Source organism: Convolutriloba macropyga, chromosome 2, assembly GCF_964194025.1.
Source record: "Convolutriloba macropyga chromosome 2, txConMacr16.3, whole genome shotgun sequence".
NCBI classification, from domain to species: Eukaryota; Metazoa; Xenacoelomorpha; order Acoela; family Convolutidae; genus Convolutriloba; species Convolutriloba macropyga.
In genome coordinates, this window is record NC_134469.1 from 9214613 (window position 1) to 9233711 (window position 19099).

The 19099-nt window shown below is 35.1% G+C and overlaps 2 protein-coding genes across 4 annotated transcripts in view; one reads left to right on the plus strand and one right to left on the minus strand.

Moving 5' to 3' along the window:
* Window positions 1-19099, plus strand: part of LOC142356259 (serine/threonine-protein kinase MRCK alpha-like) — a 521049-nt gene that overhangs the window by 348093 nt on the left and 153857 nt on the right. The window lies entirely within an intron of this gene.
* Window positions 1-19099, minus strand: part of LOC142356298 (transient receptor potential cation channel subfamily M member 5-like) — a 57519-nt gene that overhangs the window by 17872 nt on the left and 20548 nt on the right. For all 3 annotated transcript variants that reach the window (XM_075408251.1, XM_075408246.1, XM_075408240.1), the window contains exons 6-10: window positions 17041-17184; window positions 15995-16455; window positions 15326-15454; window positions 14691-14993; window positions 10129-10362 (exon numbers count right to left, since the gene is read on the minus strand). In XM_075408251.1, the coding sequence (XP_075264366.1) occupies window positions 10129-10362; window positions 14691-14993; window positions 15326-15454; window positions 15995-16455; window positions 17041-17184 (1271 nt within the window). The remainder of the gene's footprint in view (window positions 1-10128; window positions 10363-14690; window positions 14994-15325; window positions 15455-15994; window positions 16456-17040; window positions 17185-19099) is intronic.

Below are 19099 nucleotides of genomic sequence, written 5' to 3' on the forward strand. Positions count from 1 at the left end.
TAATTTTGCAGGGAGAAACTTGTGTTAAAGCATACATTTTATTTTCTTTCATTTTAGAACAGTCATAATGAATGACCCTAACTTTGTTAGATACATCATTAATATCCTCAGTAGCATTAATAACTATAGAAAGAGTACAAAAGTAGAAAAGACTTATAAGTAAATAAGAAAAATAGAGTTTTTCAAAACAAGGATATCTTTTCATCCTGTTCTTTTTTTAGCGCTTCAAGTCGGGAATTAAGGCTATGAGTTGTAGTAATAGGCACTGCCAGTAAATGTTGACTGGATTTATTGCTACCTAAAACAAAGTTAAGTAAATCCGGCTTGATAGCGTGATGGCGGCTTGGCCGAGCGACTAGAAGTTCGCCTATTATTATTATTATTTTCTAAAGTTTGTAAATTAGAAGGTCCTTGTTCCGATGTATTAGGGCGGAGAGGACTTAAATTAGGGTCTAGAGGTATTCTAGAATTGTGCTGTGGGCAAGGAGTTGAACTTCTTGTTCGACTACCGCTAGGTAGGTGTGTTTGGACTGGAGGTGGGTTATCACGACCACCTGAACTTGCTTCGTTGAATCCAGAATCAAAATTGGTAGGTGTTCGGTCAGGGTCGAAGTTCTGCACAGGGGAGTCTCTTCGTATGAAATTATCCACGGGGAAATATTCGGTGTTAGTGGGGCTTTGGAAGGAGAATTTAGTCAAGGGACTATTGAGTTTATTCATCTGACTTGTCATTAGATTATTATAAAATGTGTCACAATTATTTTTATCTATACCATACTCTAGGGTTAACTCTGGTATAGTTTCAGTAGCTGGGTAGTACTCGACTAGGTGATTTCTATGAGCGACCTTCCTGGTGGCCGGGTTGTTATCTAAAGTTAATTCATAGTTAACATTGGTTAGTTTTTTTTCTACAGTATAAGGTCCTGATCTTAGTTCATGTAGTTTTCTTGACTTTCCTAACTCAATTTGATGGTTTTCCATTAGAACTTTTTGTCCAACTTCAAGTGGCTTGCCTAATTTGTGTTTGTTTCTATGTTTATGTGCGCGGTTATTGTTTTCTAAGCTCTTTTTATAAGCGTTATTGTACATTTGTTTGAATTGGTTTTCTCGCATAAGCAACGAATTGTTAATAGTCGGTTTTAGAAGTTTGTCAATTTCGGTGTTTTTTGAAGTTTGCAAGGTATGCCTGTGAAGAGGCAGGTCTTTGCAAAACTCGGAAGAGCATGTGAGTTGTGAATTTCGTAGGAGTCCTAACTTAAGTGACAGAGGTATCTGTGGTTTTTGTCCGAACACAATTTCATAAGGTGAGATTCCAGTACTAGCATTTGGAACCGTGTTATGAGAAAAAGCAAATTTTGGTGCCAGTTCGTCCCATTTACCTCGAGCTTGTTCTAGAAAAATTCGGAAATGTGCTCCTAGATGTTTGTTTTGGATCTCGACTTTACCATTAGTCCAAGGCGCATAAGCAGTTCGAGGTGCGGGTGTTATACCTAATTCATGAATGTAACTCGCAAAATCTTGGTTCATGAATGCCGAACCCTTATCATAAACAAGTTTTTGTGGTATTCCAAAAGACAAGATGAACTTTTCTAAAGCTTTTATGGTGTCTATTGCGTCTGTGGAACGTACGGGGTATACTTGAATGAAACGTGAAAATGAATCGACAATAACTAAACAATGGTGTTTACCGTTCGATGGTGGATTTAAAGGTCCTTTATGATCAATATGGACCGTATGAAAGGGGAATGGGACTGTATCAGTCCACTTTTCGAGGGGTGCTTCGTGGATATCTCTCCGTTTTTGTTTATTTTTTTGGCATTCAAGGCAATCAGCAATTAGGTTTTCAATCCATTTATACATTCCGGGCCAATAAAAAAAATCGTTTTACATTAGCAAGTGTTTTATCTAAACCTACATGACCTGACAGTTCACAATGAGCTAGCTGAAAAACTTTAAAGAACAATGACAGTGGTACACAAATTTTTAAGTATTCAATATCTGGTTCGTCTGTTTGTTTTTGAATACATAAGATGTTACCTACGAAACTCAGTTTCTCAAAGTTATTAATGTACGACATTATGGCTTTAGATTGTCGGAATTCAATTTTCTTTTCATCTTTGTTATTGTTCGTCCTTAATTGGCGAATTTGTTGTATCACTGGGTCTTTTAATTGTTCTTGACAAATTACCGATGTATTTAAATCAACTTCTTTAGAGAAGATTGTCAGTTTATCGATGAGTTCTCTTGCATCTTTTATTTTTGGATTTTCGGGAAGTTTTTTTGCTAATTCGGTTTTATCTATACAAGTGCTATTTTTTACGAGAAAAACTTTATCGTATTCTAGAGGGAATCTGTACTCCGAGTCTGTGGTATTAGTTTGATCAATGTAGAGTTTGTCAAAATCTAATTCCGGTGACTGGTTCTCATTGAACAATTCAAATTCCGAAATTGGGTCAAAATTTTGTTCGGTTATCCCTTCATCAGGGTAGGAATCAATTTCTGTATAATGATCAGACGTTTCGTCTTCCTCCTGTTCTGATACAGGGGTTATTTCATGTTTGCGGTGACGCCTATAGTGGTTAATTGATGAACCATACGAGAAATCTTCCGAAATATTGTTTATTGAGCAAAGTCTGTTTTGATTATTGTCGTACTTTTGCTTTACCATTTCGTCATTTTTGAAAATGAATTTGTCGATACCCGTTATGCTTTGTTTTAGGATTGGAAAAAAGTCATCTGCTGGTCCCTTTTCATTATCACGCAAAATGAAGTATTTTTCCTCGTTACCATGCTCGTCGTAAAAACTAATGTCTTTTGGTATCTTTTTGTGTTTAAGTTGATACTTGTCCAGATCTTTAAGTTTTACATTGCGACTTAGGATGTCGGGAAAAGCTAAGTTTTTTCCTTCAGTCCAAATAATTTTCAAGTTCTGAAATTGAGATATTACTAACTGGTATCTAAAAAATCTGTGAGAAAGTTTTCCTCTTCTACCCCATAGATACATTAAAGGCTTATGGTCGGTGTACACATATACTGGATGGGGAGAACCAATTAGGTAATGCTCATAAGTTTGTAGTGCAGATATTACACCGCAAAGTTCGCGTGCTGTGGTGCTCATTTTTTGTTCCTCTTTAGTGTAAATTCTAGAATTAAAAGACACTATTCGTTTCCCTTCTGGAAATTCTTGAACGAGAATTGAGCCTACTCCTATAGAAGAAGCGTCTACATGCACGTGGAAAGGGTATTTAGTATCAGGTATTGCTAAGATAGTATCTTCGCTAATCCTGTTTTCAATGTCGTTAAACAGTTTTTCGTGTTCTGTTGTCCAGACAAATTTAGTTTCTGTGCGGGTTAGGTCATAAAATGGTTTGCAGTCAACATGCAAATTTTTGATGTACATGCTGTAGAATCCTAAGCAACCTAGAACTCTCATGACATCACGTTTGTTTTCAGGCGACTTAAGTGCTTTTAAATCTGCTACTCGCTTCTTGACTGGTTGTATCCCATCTTTACCTACTACATGTCCCAAGAACTGTACTTTCCTAAGGAAAAATTTAGTCTTTTCAGGTTGAGCTTTTAATCCTGATTTCCTTAAAAGTTCATGGTACTTGTCAATTATTTCAAACATTTCGGTTTCATCTTGCGCTTGCATGATGGTGTCATCAATGTAGGTTATAGCTTGTTTTTTTCCAATTAATGGTGCAAAATGGATAGTCATTATGCGACTGAAGAAATTAGGTAGACCGCATAGGCCGTAAAATCCGCGTTCAAATGTGTATTGCTTTGGACCAATTACAAAACTTACCAGCTGTTTGGTTTCCTCAGTTAGAGGGACTTGGTTATAGGCTGAACAAAGATCACTGGTTGTGAAGAAATTACCTTTTAATCTAGTTAATAGACTTCCGATTGGTTCGAGTGGCCATGAATATCGACTAAGGTCTGTTATTGAATTCAGATATCGGGCATCTATAACCAGTTTTACTGTGTTCCCCTTGGGTAGGATTATGATTGGATTAATAAATTCTGATCCCATTTCTTTATCATTACCCATTTCCCGGATTATACCTGTTTTACACAGTTGTTCCAAAAGGTTTTCTAGTTTTTCCTGATAATGTAATGGTACTTTGGATGGTCTTTGTTTTGTCAAAGTTGAATTAGGTAACAGTTTAACATGAAACTTTTGTTTTATCTTACCAACATCGTATTTGTGTTGAGAGTAAACGTCTTTATTTTTAGTTAAAGTCCTCAGTAACTTGTCTAAGTTTTCGTCATTGATATCAGCTTGACTGAAATCAAATTTTTTGAGAAACGCTTGATCGGTTTTGTCAAATCTGTTAAGTTTTTCTTTGGGAAGTTCAACGGGTCTGATGTTCTCATCAGTTGTTTCTAATTGTGGCTTAAGATCCTTGAGGTCGTCGCTAAAGTCTGTTTCTAATTCGTAGTTGTTAGTAAAATCTTGTTGCCTTTTTCGCTTTTCTGTTTTCTTTTGTTTTTCAGGAGTTTTGCTTGCACAGAAATTTTGAACTTTTGAAATTTTTGGACCTTGTTTTTCACTAACATGGAATATTTGATCCCAATTAGTGTCACTATTCATTAGGTGGTTTATGAATGCAACGTTGTCAACTACAGAAAATTCTGGGTCTTGTCTAATTTCAATGTCTTCTAAAGTGTGCCCAATAGGACCCTTTTGGATGACAACCTTGTTGTTTAGAGGATTGTTTAGCATTATTGGTAATTCCTTTTCTTTTCTAAAACACTGAACATTGTAAGTATAAATTCCTTGAGCTTGCAGTTCACTTCCAATTACGAAGGAGGTTCCTTTTCTGAAGAATTCATTCGGAGGTCTAATTGATATTACTCGAGTTGATTTTGGTGCTAATGGTAGTTGCTGGTCAAGAGTTACAATTTTGTAAGAGCTAATGTATGGATAGCTTTTCGTTTGGTATCTAGATAATGTGACGGCTACTTCAGGGTAAGTTTTTAAATCAATTTTTGGAGTGGTTAGGTCAATAGATTTTACTGTAGATTCAAGGAAATCCATTCCCAACAAATTCGGCTTGCAACCATCTTTGGCTGAAACCCATGTGGTAACTTCCACTTGATACTTTCCTTCAATGTCGAAAGAAGTTTTGAAGGTAATTTGACCTAGAAGTTTCAGTTTCTCACCATTAACCGCTAAAGTATGATTTTTTGAAGCTTTCATCTCAATGTGTTGTAATTTACATAGTTCAAGATAAGTGTGGTAATTAATTATAGAGCTTGATGCTCCTGTGTCCAATAAAAACTGTGTTTCTAAGCCGTTATTTTTATTTTTGTCTCCGACTGATTGGTATAAATTAATGTAAATATGTGAGTAACTTGTTTTGTTATCAGTAGTGTTTATGAACGGAGACCTGTCTAGTTTAAATACTCGTCGTTGTGATTCTCATTATTGTAATAGTCTCTGGAAGTTTCACTGGTAAAATGAACTCGACGGCTTCGCCCTTCACTGTTATCTCTTGAATGAATATTATGGTTTTGTCTAGTAGGTGTCCTATCTCGGTCATGGTCTCTACTCCTATCACGATATCGATTATCTGATCTTGGAGGACCGTTGCTTTGTCTATCCCTACTATTTTGCCAATTGTAATCTCTGTAAGAGTTGTTTCGATGGTTATTGTCTCGTTCCTGTGATCGGTTATCGTAAGAAGATGATCGGTAATTGTTTGAAGAGTTTGATGGGTACGGTGATCGATGTCGGTAGTCTGACCTATAGTTGTTTTGATAATTGGATTGATTCTGGTTATAACCATTTCTCTGTCTGTCCCTAGAATTCCGATTGTCATAATTGTTTGATTTGTAATTTTGTTGACCTGGTGAATGGCTCCTACTACGTTTATAATTATCTGTGAACTTTTCTCGTTGTTGAGGTGGGTTTCGGTTTTCGTTTTTAAAGTCCTTGTACTTAAAGCAGAAAGCTATTGTGTGACCTGAACGTTTGCAAAACTTGCAGAATCTAGTCTGGTTTTGTTTGAATCTGGGATTGTCGTTGTTGTATGTGGCGTTTATTTTATGATCTTTCATTAGATTTGCAATTTCTGTGAGTTGGTTTTTTAACCCTTCTATTTCTATTTTATTGTCGATACTACTTGAGGCAGTACCCGTGAATTCACTGCTAACAGAAAAACTTAAGTCTTTAGTTGCTACATGATCCTGTAATTGTTGCCAAGTTGTAGCTGGGTTTTCTATTAACCGCTGATGTGCCTTTTGCTTGAGCGTAGGTGGCGTTAATCCTCTTACAAAGTACTCCATACACTTAGCGTTACGCTGGTCGTTGTTAAAATCTGGATCTGGCCATCCTTTTTCAACTGCTTTTGTTACTCGGTGAGTATAGCTTTTTATCAATTCATCTGGTTGCCTTTTAATACTCTCGACTTCGATTCTTTTCCTATACTTGTCTTTTGCATCAGTAAAACGGGTAATGAACTGATTTCTAACTTCGTTCCATGCTAAACCTGGTGCTAAGGTTTCAAACCATTGGGCTGCGGGCCCACGCAAAACCGAACCAAACAACGCTTTTTGTCTAGCGTCGTATGCTGCTTGCAAATCAGCATCCGCAGGATCTCTTGTTCCTAGTGAGAATTGGATTTTTCTTTGTATTAAACTAAAGAATTCCTGGGCATCTTCAGATGGATCTAAACCTGTAAATTTCTCTAACGCTATGTCGGGGTACGCAACAACGTTCGCTGCCATGTTTTGTTTTAGTGTATGAAAAGAATGTTTTATACGAAAGTACTATTAGTTTGGGTAATTAGTGTAGAAAATATTTTTGTTATAACAATTAAGTAATAAAACACTAATACTAAAGTAGAAAGTTGAACTGTTTGTTTTGTGTTATGAATTTTATTTGTTTAGGACCGTTTAATGATTGTATTTTAAATTCAAAGTTTTTGCCGTTATCAGTACTAAAAATTTCAACCCAAGAGTAAATATCGGTTTGCTCAACGATAAAATTTAATAACCAAGGATAAGTGCTTTCAGAGTGTTTAAATTCAACAGAGTATTGGTGAAATCTGTTTATTTTTGAAAATCTAATTTGTGTGACAAATTCTGTTTTTATAAGTAATTTAACTCTATCTGGTAAACTCGGATCGTCAGGAGAAACGTTGATGTATTTGGGTTTAATGATTTTTAAGATTTGTAAACCAAACGGGGGAATTTTATTTTGGTGGCTCATCCACACACAAGATGATAACGTTTATGCTAATTCTATCACACTGTTCTGATTTCTTAGAGCACACAAAAGTTCCTTAAAGTTTGGGTTGGTCCACTTGTAAGTTATGTAGATTTCAGTTTCTGTTTCGCTAGAAGAGTGATGGTAAATGCATAAAAAGTTTCTGTTCTGGTCAGTTAAATAATATGAAACTTTGCCTATTTTGTTATGTACTTTAATACTTATATTTAGATCTTGAACGTTTACTTTAATATATGACATATAAATAACATAGAACAATTGTTTTTGTTGTTTTATTAATGTATTTTTGTATGAAATTACACAGAAGACATTATAAAAACGTTTAGTACGGGATGTTTAGTACATCAGTAGTAGTATTTTTGTAGCTATTATTGTGTTTAAATATTGTTTCTTAAGTGCTTGAGTCTGTTAATGACCGTATTTTAACATGAGACAACAACTTTTCTATGATAAATTTGTGTACAAATTGGGTTAAAAAGGCTAGTTTACGCTCTTTTAATTAATTATTGGCTAAATTTTCTGCGGGAATCTCGATCACACTGTTTTTAGTTTTTAACAAAGTTAGTAAATTCTGAAAATTTGGGTTCTCAGATGCATAAGTTATACAAAAATCAGCGGGAGAATTATGTTCAAACACATAGAAAATAGCTAAGAAAGTAATTCCGTCAGTAATAAACCGTGTTATTTTACCCCTTCTAGTGTTTTCTATTGCTGTTAGATTAAGATGTTCTACAATAATTATTCCAGTTTGGTCCATGCACTGTTTAAAACCTCTATTGGTGAAATTGTACTTGTGAAACCAGTTAAAATGGGGGAATTCTCATCAATTTATGTTATTTTCAGGCTAAAAATCTATGTTGGGGGGATAAAATTTAGTTTAAAACCCGTTATTCTTTGTTAAATGTGAGCCTTATTGAGATTTATGTGGTCAAAACTTGGTTAATATTTACTAATTTTGTGTAAAAATGACATTAATATGGCTATTTTCTTGAGTAATATTGGTTGAAATTGGATAAGAATGATATTTTTAAGGCTTAAATGTGATTAGTATCCGTTAAATTATGATAAAAGTAACGTTAATTTTGTTAAAATTTGGTTAATATTTGAGAATTTAGGTCAAAATGATGTTTATTTGGTTAAAATTTGATTAATATTACCCCACCCGGGTCAAGGAATTGATAAAACAGAGTGAATATTCAATTAAGGAAGGCTTAAATTTAACCAAAATTGGGTTAGTTAATGTGAAAATGCAACAACGTGTGCTTAAATGTGTAGAAAATTAGATATAAATTACACTAAACACGTATTGGGGGGAAGAATTCTGGTTAAATTTACGTTAAATTGTTTGAAAATGCTATATTTTGGTCAAAAATTCAGTAGAAATTAGACATATGTTACTCTAAATATGATTTGGGAATTAGTTGCCTGTTACTATTTTAATGTAAATTTACTGTATTTCGGCCGTAAATTTGATATAAATTACTCTATTTGTTTGTCTATTAGTGTGCTTTCACTTCTGTGGTAGTGGTTATTTTACTATTTTAATCCGATCGGATAGAAAAACAAAAATTCAGGCGTGATTCTTTCCTCTGGGCGCACCAGTTATCAAATTTGGCTGGGCTGTTACAGATCACACAATACGGGATCTCTTTATGTATGCCAGTCAAACTTGACAAAAGATATAACAAATCGAAGGCAAAGATATATGCCTAAGACCTGTCTGTGCTATAAGTCTCAATTTAAAATAGTTGGGGGGCTGAAAGTATTTAATTTATAAAAGAGTAAATATAAAATTACAGCTTACTAATTACCAGTTGTGTAGTGGTGAATTGGAGGTGAGCTGTTGGGCGATCGTTCACTTGGGTGTTTCTTCAGTTATGTTATTTGACGAAAAAGAAAGTTTTTAAAATTAAATCTGGAATTATTTGTCTAAGTTATTAAACAATTTTGTTCGACTATTTTATTGTTAAAGTGAAGTTAAATTTTGAGAAAATTGAAAGCAGTTGTCTGCTGCTTGTTTCTGGGAGTGATTTCTGTCTCTCTAATTTTATTCCGTCCCACTTCGCTGAGAGAAACAATTAATTCCTCTCAGCTCCGTTTGGGCCGATAGGGAGCGAATCACAAACTCACGTTCATAGTGAGGTGCTTCTTAATTTTCCTATTGGCCGAGAAGGCAAGAGAATTAACTCTTTTTTATCTCACGGAGAAATTATTGAAACTCCAAAAAATAATAAAAATCTAAAAAGCTGAGAGCATCAATTATTGATTTCGTAGGCGCCTGTTTTCTGCTTTTCCCCTCTTCTAAAACCGCAACAATTATGGTTTTCTTGGGGGCTTTTTATGAGACTCTATTGTCTTTTCCCCTGAAGCAATCTGCTTCATCTTTATTGAAATTGGGGGAAAAGATCTGCATTGCAACTGTCAAAAGCAGAAGTAATTTAAATCAAAAGAAACTGTGGTTTTACAGGCCGCCTACGTTCAACAATGTACATTTTCTATCCTGGATATAAGCGAGGAGATCCAGGCCTAAAGTTGTGTTATTTAAATAAGTCGAACTGAGTTGTTTAAATACTTGTGTACTGGTAGTCTTAACAAGCGTTAGTTCGTTTAGCGCGCGGCGAAAGAATGGTTAATTAGCGCCTAAATACGTTCGCTCTAATGCGGGATTAATTATCCGTTCATTTGTAACGGCTCTCGTAATACTACAGGATCAGAATAGATTGGGCAAAAATATTATCAAATTTCTGCGAATTTTGCCGAGGGTTATCAAACGGTTTGATGGAAAAATTTATCCTTACCCGAACGCGCACGATAGAAACTTACTATTTCCGAACACAGCACAGTTAATTATTTATGATTCCAATGCTAATTTCAATTATGAAACCTCATTATACCTCTTTCTGCTAAGTTGAGTGGCTTCATATTGAACCAGCACTTTTGTTCACTCTTCAAATTCTCAGCCGCCATTTGAGGTTCATGCTCTGCAAACTTGTTCAGGAACTCACACGCCTTCACTTCAAAATGTTCACTCATCTTCAACAATGTGGACTCCTTCTGTCCAAACTCGGCGGAATTTTCCATCTTCTGAAGAAGGAGTCTGGCGAACAAAGCTGCCGCGATTGGTTCACCTGACGAAAAAATGGTTCACCTTGCAAATTAGATCAGTTTAGGCACCCTGGACCTTCAGTAGATGCTCTGGTCACGCTTTTAAATTCAGCGGCCAAGTTTACCGGTGGTTTGAAAAAAAAACAAAAAGTAACAAAAAAGCGACAGGACAGCTCGCGCGAGACTGTGCGCGTCAATAAATTTTCCAACAGACAATGAAAGAAAAAGTAAACAATAGTGATTCTATTGCAGCGATAGTCAAGAAGATGATTCTTTGGAATCAAGAAAAAGATCTCCAGAAACATAATGATCTTTAAGAATGACGAAAAGGATCTCAACAAAAAAATGATCCGTAGAAATCAAGAAAATGATTCTTAAGATTAAAGTAAATGATCCGTAGGAATCAAGAAAATGATTCTTACTAATCACGAAAAAGATCTCCAGAAGCAGAAAGATCCTAAGGAATTGCGAGAACGACCTTCAGAAAGAAAATAAACCCGAGGTATTAAAAAATGACCCCTAAGAATCAAGAAAACGATCCATAGGAATCGAGAAAATGATTTCCAGAAACAGAATCATCCTTAGACATAATGAAAATGCTCTCAAGAAAACAAAGATCTTTAGGAACTAAGAAAATGATACTTAACAATAAAAAAAAACGATTTTCAGGAATAAAAAAAATTTTCCTGTATAAGGGTAAATTAATTGCAATCAACATGCACTTACAGGTTTTAAAAACATTCTCGTGGTGGGGAGGGGATGATAGAAAGAAAAAAGAACCATAGACTATTTGACAGAAAATGAGCGCATAAATTTTTTCACAAAATTAACTAATTTTGAGAGTCGATTCTTCAAATTAAAAACGCAGCATTACATCAGCTATCAAACGGTAACGTTTCACAGAAAACTATTTTACCACTCTTCAGCTTAAAATGTACCACAAATTTTTCTCTGTTAAATTACGTCGGTTCAAATTGAAGCAACATATATCTGGTATAAAGAAGGTCCAAAAAAACTCAATCTCGAACAGAAGGAACAAGACACAAAATAAGACTTACCAGAATTATTTATTCAAATAACCTAGTCTTTCAATATTATCCTTTGTTATTTTCGAAAAAATAAATCAAACCTCTAATTTCGGATGAGACAGGTAATTTAAAGAGTTTGTAACTTCAGCCAATTAAAAACAATTTGAAGGCCAGAATAGTTTGCTAAGGAGAAAAAAGAAAACGGAACTAAAAATACTGGAAGACAGAACATAAGTTGGCCGCAAAATTTTCTCATAATTCAGGTTCAAAGTAAGACGAATTAAACTCGCAAGAACCACTGCTTTGGTGCAGTAATTTAAATTATATATATATATATATATATATATATATATATATATATATATATATATATATATATATATATATATATACATATATTTATATACGAAGAAAAAATCAATAAGCATTAGAAAACAAGATTTAATTCATATGCTGACTACAAGATATGCTATTTCACTTTCCGGCGGAAAAAGAAAAAGCTGGAAAATTATAAAATTACATGCAAGGAGACTTTATGCCAGTTGTCAATTCACTGACTGTTCACTGTGGGAGTACCTTTCTCACCATCCAGGAAAGATCAAAAAATTTTGAGTCCTGAAAAAATTAAACTACCAGACTAAATACAAAAATCAGCCCAAAATTATTAAAAACGACGCAGATTTCAGGAATGAAATACCTGATGAGATGAATAGTAATCAGAGAACCCTTTTTTTTTCAAAACTTAAAGAATATAGCTTCTCATACTGTGTGTTTAGCTCATTTTCTTCACCTAATGAAGAAAACAGTTAAAATTTTAAATTATTTTAGTTATTATTCTGTAAAAAAAAGGCCCGCATAGCTGCTCTGTAGATTCTCAAAAAAAATTGTTCAATCTCGAATACTGCTCCACTTTGTATCTATTTTTCTTTTTTCTTGAGACAAAACCGGACCAAACTCTCGACTCAGTATAAGCCAGGGCTGGAGCAGTTACTTCCACGTATTTCTCATTCAATACAGTGCTGAAAATGCGGTTTCGAACGGTTTTTAAATTTATAACAGCTCGCAAAATTTACTATTTTATGTCCTCCTTCTGACACTATTGATTTCAGGGACGATCGGGATCAAACCTTCACTGATCTTCAACTGACCTGTGACTGGCTCATCGTTTGGCTGACTTACTTTTCTCCTTGCCGTGTAAATAACTAAGAGCTAAATTCAAAAGTTGAAATTTTCGAATAAAGGGTAATTCTGCTGAGCATGATGCATGAAAAAAGCATACAATAGCAGAAACAGCACTAACTACAGAGATACTTGAATCAGCTGGTATTATGCGAGAGTTGTCCTTTGGTACTACTAAGGAGAGAAAGTAAGTTATTGAACAATGTGCCAACTCTCAAGCGGTCAAAATTTTCCTAAGAGGTGGGAACAAAATGATCATCGAAGAAGCTAAGCGAAGTATGCACGATGCCTTGTGTGTCGTCAGAAACTTGATCAAAAGATAATAGAATTTGGTGGGGGAACAGCAGAAATCTCCTGCTCAGTTCATGTCACTAATAAAGCGCAATCAGTTGCCTCAATCGAACACAATGCTTTGCGCTGATTAGCCGAAGTTTTAGAAACTGTACCAATGGCTCTAGCTGAAGGCGGCATTTAGTTGCCGGCATTTACAAAACATAAAGCGCGCACTTGTGCTCATTAAAGGAAAAGGCGGCAATTAATTGCTGCAATTTATAAAACAATACTCTGCCACTTGAAACAACATTATTCAAAAATGGCGGTTAATAGTGACTGAAAGTACTCATGAACTATTATCATGCTCAGATTTGTTTCTGTCATGATCAGCCTAAGAATAAGAATAACATTTTCGTTTCTGTTTCTCAATGAGTATGTAGTCGGGGGGTCTACAGGTAATACCAAAGGTGCGAAAACAATGATATAGGTTTACTAATAGAGAGTAAACGTAATGAAACACTTAATCAAACATCTCTGTTTTAAATAAATTCCATATGCAAAATCAAAAGTTTTAATCGGAACGTTACAATAAATGACCGGATCGTTACCAATATGAAACCCTTCAAAACTTTGCTTTTTTGTTTCATTTATTTTTAGATTCAAAAAAACACCGACGGCTGAAGTGAAATGATTGCGATAACTTAAACACAACCACCAACTGCTTTAAAATGACAGGCAACAGATCGGCTTTGATTTTAGCTAGTTTAAACTTATAGAGGCCAGTCGCACTGGGTAGGATGGGGCGGAACTTTGGGGGTCTAAACGCACAAAAAAAATTCAATAAAAATTTCTCTTCATATCATGAAGTTCAGCTTCCTCATCTGCTTTTGTGAACCATACTAGCGCCTACAAAGGCCCAAAACAGTTACTCGGAGACGTAATGCAATTGCACTTAAACATTTAATTTCGTTTCTTTTGACAAAAAGTCAAGTCACTCAGGGGTAAAAATATTCTACAAAAGGTCCAGCGAATACATTTTTCTTGAAAATGACACTTTAATAACTACTTTTTAAGTCAATTAGTGAGCCATTACATAGCCCATTCTGAGGTACGGCGTAAAATCAAATAACTTTGACTACAAGCCAGAACTGTCTCCAATTCGCTAGCTTGATATATGTTGTTTAAATTGGAACTATTTGACTGTGCATTTTTAACAAAGATTTTGCATTTAACGAAGAAAGCCAACGAAAATTTTGACAGTTTGCTTTTCGAACAAAGAAATTCAGAAATTCTAACAGATTTTGGCCAAATAAATTTAGAAATTTTAAAATTTTCTTTCATGGCCAAAGAACCAAAGAAATTTGGAAATATGAACAAAATCTATTTTCTCCCCAAAAAAATTTAGAAATATTAACAAAAATTTTATTTTCTCTCCAAAAAAATTTCGAAGCATGAACAAAAATTTTCTTTTCTGTCCAAAGGAATTTAGAAATATGAACAAAAACTTTATTTTCTTTCCAAAAAAATTATAAATATGAAAAAAAGTTCTCTTATATTAGAATAATAAAAAATTATTTTCCCTCCAAAGAAATTTAGAAATAAGACCATAAACTTATCTTCTCTCCAAAGAAATTTAGATATATGAACAAAATTTTTATTTTCTTTCCAAAGAAAATTAGAAACATGACCAAAAATTTTATTTTCTTTCCAAAAAAATTTATAAATATAAAAAACAAAAATTATTTTATCTCCAGAGAATTTTAGAAATTTGAACAAAAATTTTATTTTATGGCCAAAAAAATTAGAAATATGAAAAAAAAATATTCAAAGAAAATTAGTTGTTCTTTTGACTTTTTAAAAGAATTACTAACGGCATCTTCTCCAGAAGAACTCGCTGATGCTCTGCTCCAATTGGATGACAGAAAACAAAAACAGGTGTTGATATACATCCAGCTCTGTAATTTTACACTCTGAGATTTGAAGTAGATTCCTCAAAAGTTTCTCCAGATGTCTCAACTCGAACAGTGCTGGGTCGTTGCGTTCAGTTATTGGCATGTATCCATTTATGAAATCAAGCATGGCTGGGTTTCTGCGCATTGCCCGCACGTAGATATCTCGCAGAAATACATGGTCGAACAATTTGGAAATGTCGAAGCCCGAAGATATCAGTCCATCTAAAAAATAAATAGAATAATCGTGCTCAGTAACTTTATTTCTCAATTTAACCTGTCTACTTTATTTAATATTTTAATTGTAAACTATTTTTACTTCATAATAATTTGTGGATGATATTTCCGGTACTGTTCACACTTGTTAAACAGTTTTAGCGATAAAAAAAATTGAAGCTGCTTAATTTATAACTAGACTAGAAGGGTCACGCTCACTGATGACTTTCACAGTCTGTTTAAGTGTAATTGCGTTAAAAATCGTAATTTATCGTTGAATTGGCTTAAAAGAAAATATAATTATTTGATATTTCCGAAGAAACAACCCTTCCTTTAATTACCGATAATTGGAAACTGTCCATCGACTAAAGCTATTTTGAAAGCTTTGGCGCAGTACAAGTTCATCTTAGGGTCATCCACCATTTCAGCTGTGATTTTTGCCAAATTGCCTTCTATCGTGTCAAATATTGCTGAAACAAACAAAAATTGGAAGCAAACCAACACGAAGAAGTGTAGGGGGTGTAAATGGGGTGGGAGTGGGGGGTGGGGGGGGGGGGGTCAAAGAACCGCCTTTCGCACCATGAATACGTCTCTCAAAAATTAGATGAGTCGCATACCTAGAGACTAGTGCTTATTTCCGGGCTTTACCTGTATATTTTGTTTTTGAGGACAAAAAAGGCAAACTGTAAGACGAAAGAAAACCATCAGATAAAAACTTTTCAGTACAAAAAATCGTACAAAAAAAGCAGGATAAAAAAAATGCTAAAAACTTAATTTCAGATCAATTATTTACTGATAAATTAAATAACTTTTTGGAAATTTACCTGTTGGTCAGAAAAACTGCAAACGAGATTGCATTTCTACCAAGAACAGGTAAATAATTATCTACAACATGTTACGTAACTGAATTCATTAGATTACAAATTATGAGAACAAATGTGAACAGTCGAGCTAATTCTTGAGAAATTAGAGCTCAAACTCAGGAGTTTCGGCGATTGAACTTAACTAACCGAGTTTAATTCTCTTCTCGGGCGACATCAACTCCGAGGCAACCTCGAACACTTTTTCAAAGTCATTGGTGACTTTCAGGTCAATAATATGCAACTTTTGTGAACTCGTCAATTTGGACAACTTTTCTACAACGTTTGTGTAATCAGACAAAAAATCAGCCGAAGATTGATCTCGTAGAAACTCGACCGCTTGATCACAAACCCCTCCGATTCCATATAGCACAATGACATCATGGCCAAGTTCCACCTTTTCAACCAAACTGATGACGTCAGCGATATCCCCGCCAAAAAAGATGTCAATAATTGGAATTTTCGGTTGGTATTTTTGGGCCAAGTAAAGTTCGAAAGCTGACCGAACTTCTTTGCTCGTATCTGACTTAGCTCCATTGCTTGATGGTGGGGGGTCTACAATTATGTAGTGTGTGTCCTCGCCTGATAATTGATAGCACTGTTCATGGCAGCTAAAATAAGCGTTTTCTCTTTTTGTGATTGTGAAAACGAAAGTACTTTTAAGTTCAGATCTTTTAGTTATTTTAGATTGATGCTCCTCAAAAACACTTCTCCATACTAGAGTCTCAGAGCATTTCAGCGCTGAACCAGCGAAGAGAAAAAACTTAATTCAGTTCTGAAACATTGCATCTCCAGAATTTTATAGGTTTCTTTATGCGCAGTTTTTCTTCAATATGATTATGTTGAGTTCATAGCGTTCGCCTATGCTAAATTTATCTCTTTGTAATCTAAATACGGGATTGCGAACGATGAAATTTCAAATTCCTTGTCACTGAGAAACAAGAGCTGTGAAATGGTGTCGCTTACGAAAGAAGAAAAGCGCATTCGTTATGACACATATTATGACGTTATGGCGTTACTAAGAAATCTTGATAACTAAAAAAACCAACACAACCGAACGAAACTTGATACATCTTGCCAAGACACGAAAAATCGTGATTTTTTAAGTAAAATGAGGTCAGTTTTAGCAAAAGTTGTACGGAATTTATGTATTAAATGTGTCAAATTTTGACTTTTTGTGAATTCTGTGTACTAACTTTGAATGTAAAGATTCTTTCTGTGATCTTTCTTCTTCAATGAGAGGATATTGTCTCAGGTCAACCTCGTCCTCTCCAGCAAGAACATCTTTCCCTTCTACACACTCATAGGGCACAAATGCAATCGAGGTGTAGTTGAAAGTCCTGAAAACAAAATCCGTGAATCGAAAAAGAACCTCGCAAACTAGAGCAATGTCAAAAGTTAAATATTCAGCCACCATCAATTTAGTTCCGAAACACTGTAATTTGTTTTTAACCCCACTCCACCGCAGAATGGAAACACACTAAGGAAAAAACACAAAAAACACGAACTAGCCTGAAAAACTTGAGTGTTGCGATTTTGAGCTTATAGTTCCAAAAAAAATAGTTGCGTGAAAATGAAAAAAAATACACAGTAGTCGTTATAAAATTGGGTTATCAAGTAGAGGGCGGGCTATTATGGTCCAGAAAATTTACTGAAAACAAAAGACCACGTTTTTCTCAGGCAGCAAAGCAGCTGAAAAATCGCCAAAAACAAAAATGACATCAACATTTAAAAAGGAAAACAAAACCGACTAACGTCAGGCAAATTTCTCCCAAACGACGGGCTGGCTTTGATAATAGCCAGCTGCGCCTTAGGGATGCTTGCATTATGGCGAGCATTAGGGGGTGTGAGCGGAGGGGTGGTCTAAGGGAAGGGAAGGCTAGCGTCGGGGGGGGGGGGTGCCAAGCAATGGGGGTGGGAGGGCTGGCAGTAGGGGTCAAAATGACCACATGGAGGTTACGTGAACATTTACCCAATTCTGTTTTACCCAATGCCATCATACCCAACTTGCCAGTTTACCCAATGCCATTTTACCCAACGCACTTCGATATTTTCGTTAACAGTTCCATTAAAAAATAGCAAGCGCTATAACAAGGATGTTTTGACATTAGCTGATAATTTGATCTCATGCTCGGTGATAGTATCATATCAAGTCCCACGGGCCACTGATGCATGGCAACGGCCTTTAGATGTTATTATGCAAAATAATTGTTCTGGTAACGTTAAATATAGGGTAACACAGAATTGGCATTGGGTAAAATGGCAGGGCGGGTATAATGACATTGGGTAAAATGGAATTGAGTAAATTGTCCTGACACCCTAGGTGGAGGAGGGTGGGCGATGAGAGAGGTGGAGGAGTCAGGAGCGAGTGGATGGGAGTCTCTGAGGGGGTCAAACTCTTACGCTTAAGATTAATAACTGACCTTCAGAACATGACCTTATGTCTCCATAAAACAGTATTGGTGAACCGCATAATTATAGACTAGTATGGCGTATGGCTCTAAGATAGCTGCTCAGACACTTAATGGTCTCCGGAATTCACCTGTATATCCCGTTTCTGAGGACAAGAAATTGAAAGCCTCAGACCCAAAATTGCATACAAAAGACTACAGGATTAATATAATTGCTATATAAAGTTGGTAATATAATTTCGTTTGGGAGCAATTAAAAACCATGATGAAAATCATGGAAGTGTTATTCGCTTAGTATAGCAACAAAAAATGTGACAAAAGCTAAATTAATAACAAAAAACTCGAAAGAAAGCCGGATGGTCGGATGTCCAAGCAGTAGAATGCAAAAGCAAAAAAAATCGGATAGCTAGGCAACTTTGGGACTCAATTTCTTTCTCTCTCTCTCTCTCTCTCTCTCTCTCTCTCTTACACACAAAAACACACACAATTTAGATTAATATTAGCACAGACCTGACCCATAGAGAAATAAGACAAGGCTTCGGAGAAAACATAAAAAAAATTGACAAGTTTCTCAACAAACAATTGTCAAAATTATAAAAACCTTTAGATCAAAAATTTTTGAAAAAATGACATTAATTATTGGCGAGCGCCTGCAAATTGATTTGGCCTGAAGATAAACACCACAGCTTGAAATTCTCTGCTTTTCATATAGTTTATTTTTTATATAGTTTATTTTGCTCTTAAGTTTATTTTTCTCTATAGTTTATTTTTTTGAACCGAGTGTATGGAACTTAATGAAACTCACAACGAAAAAGAAATATTGGCCTAATTCAATCATATCGTT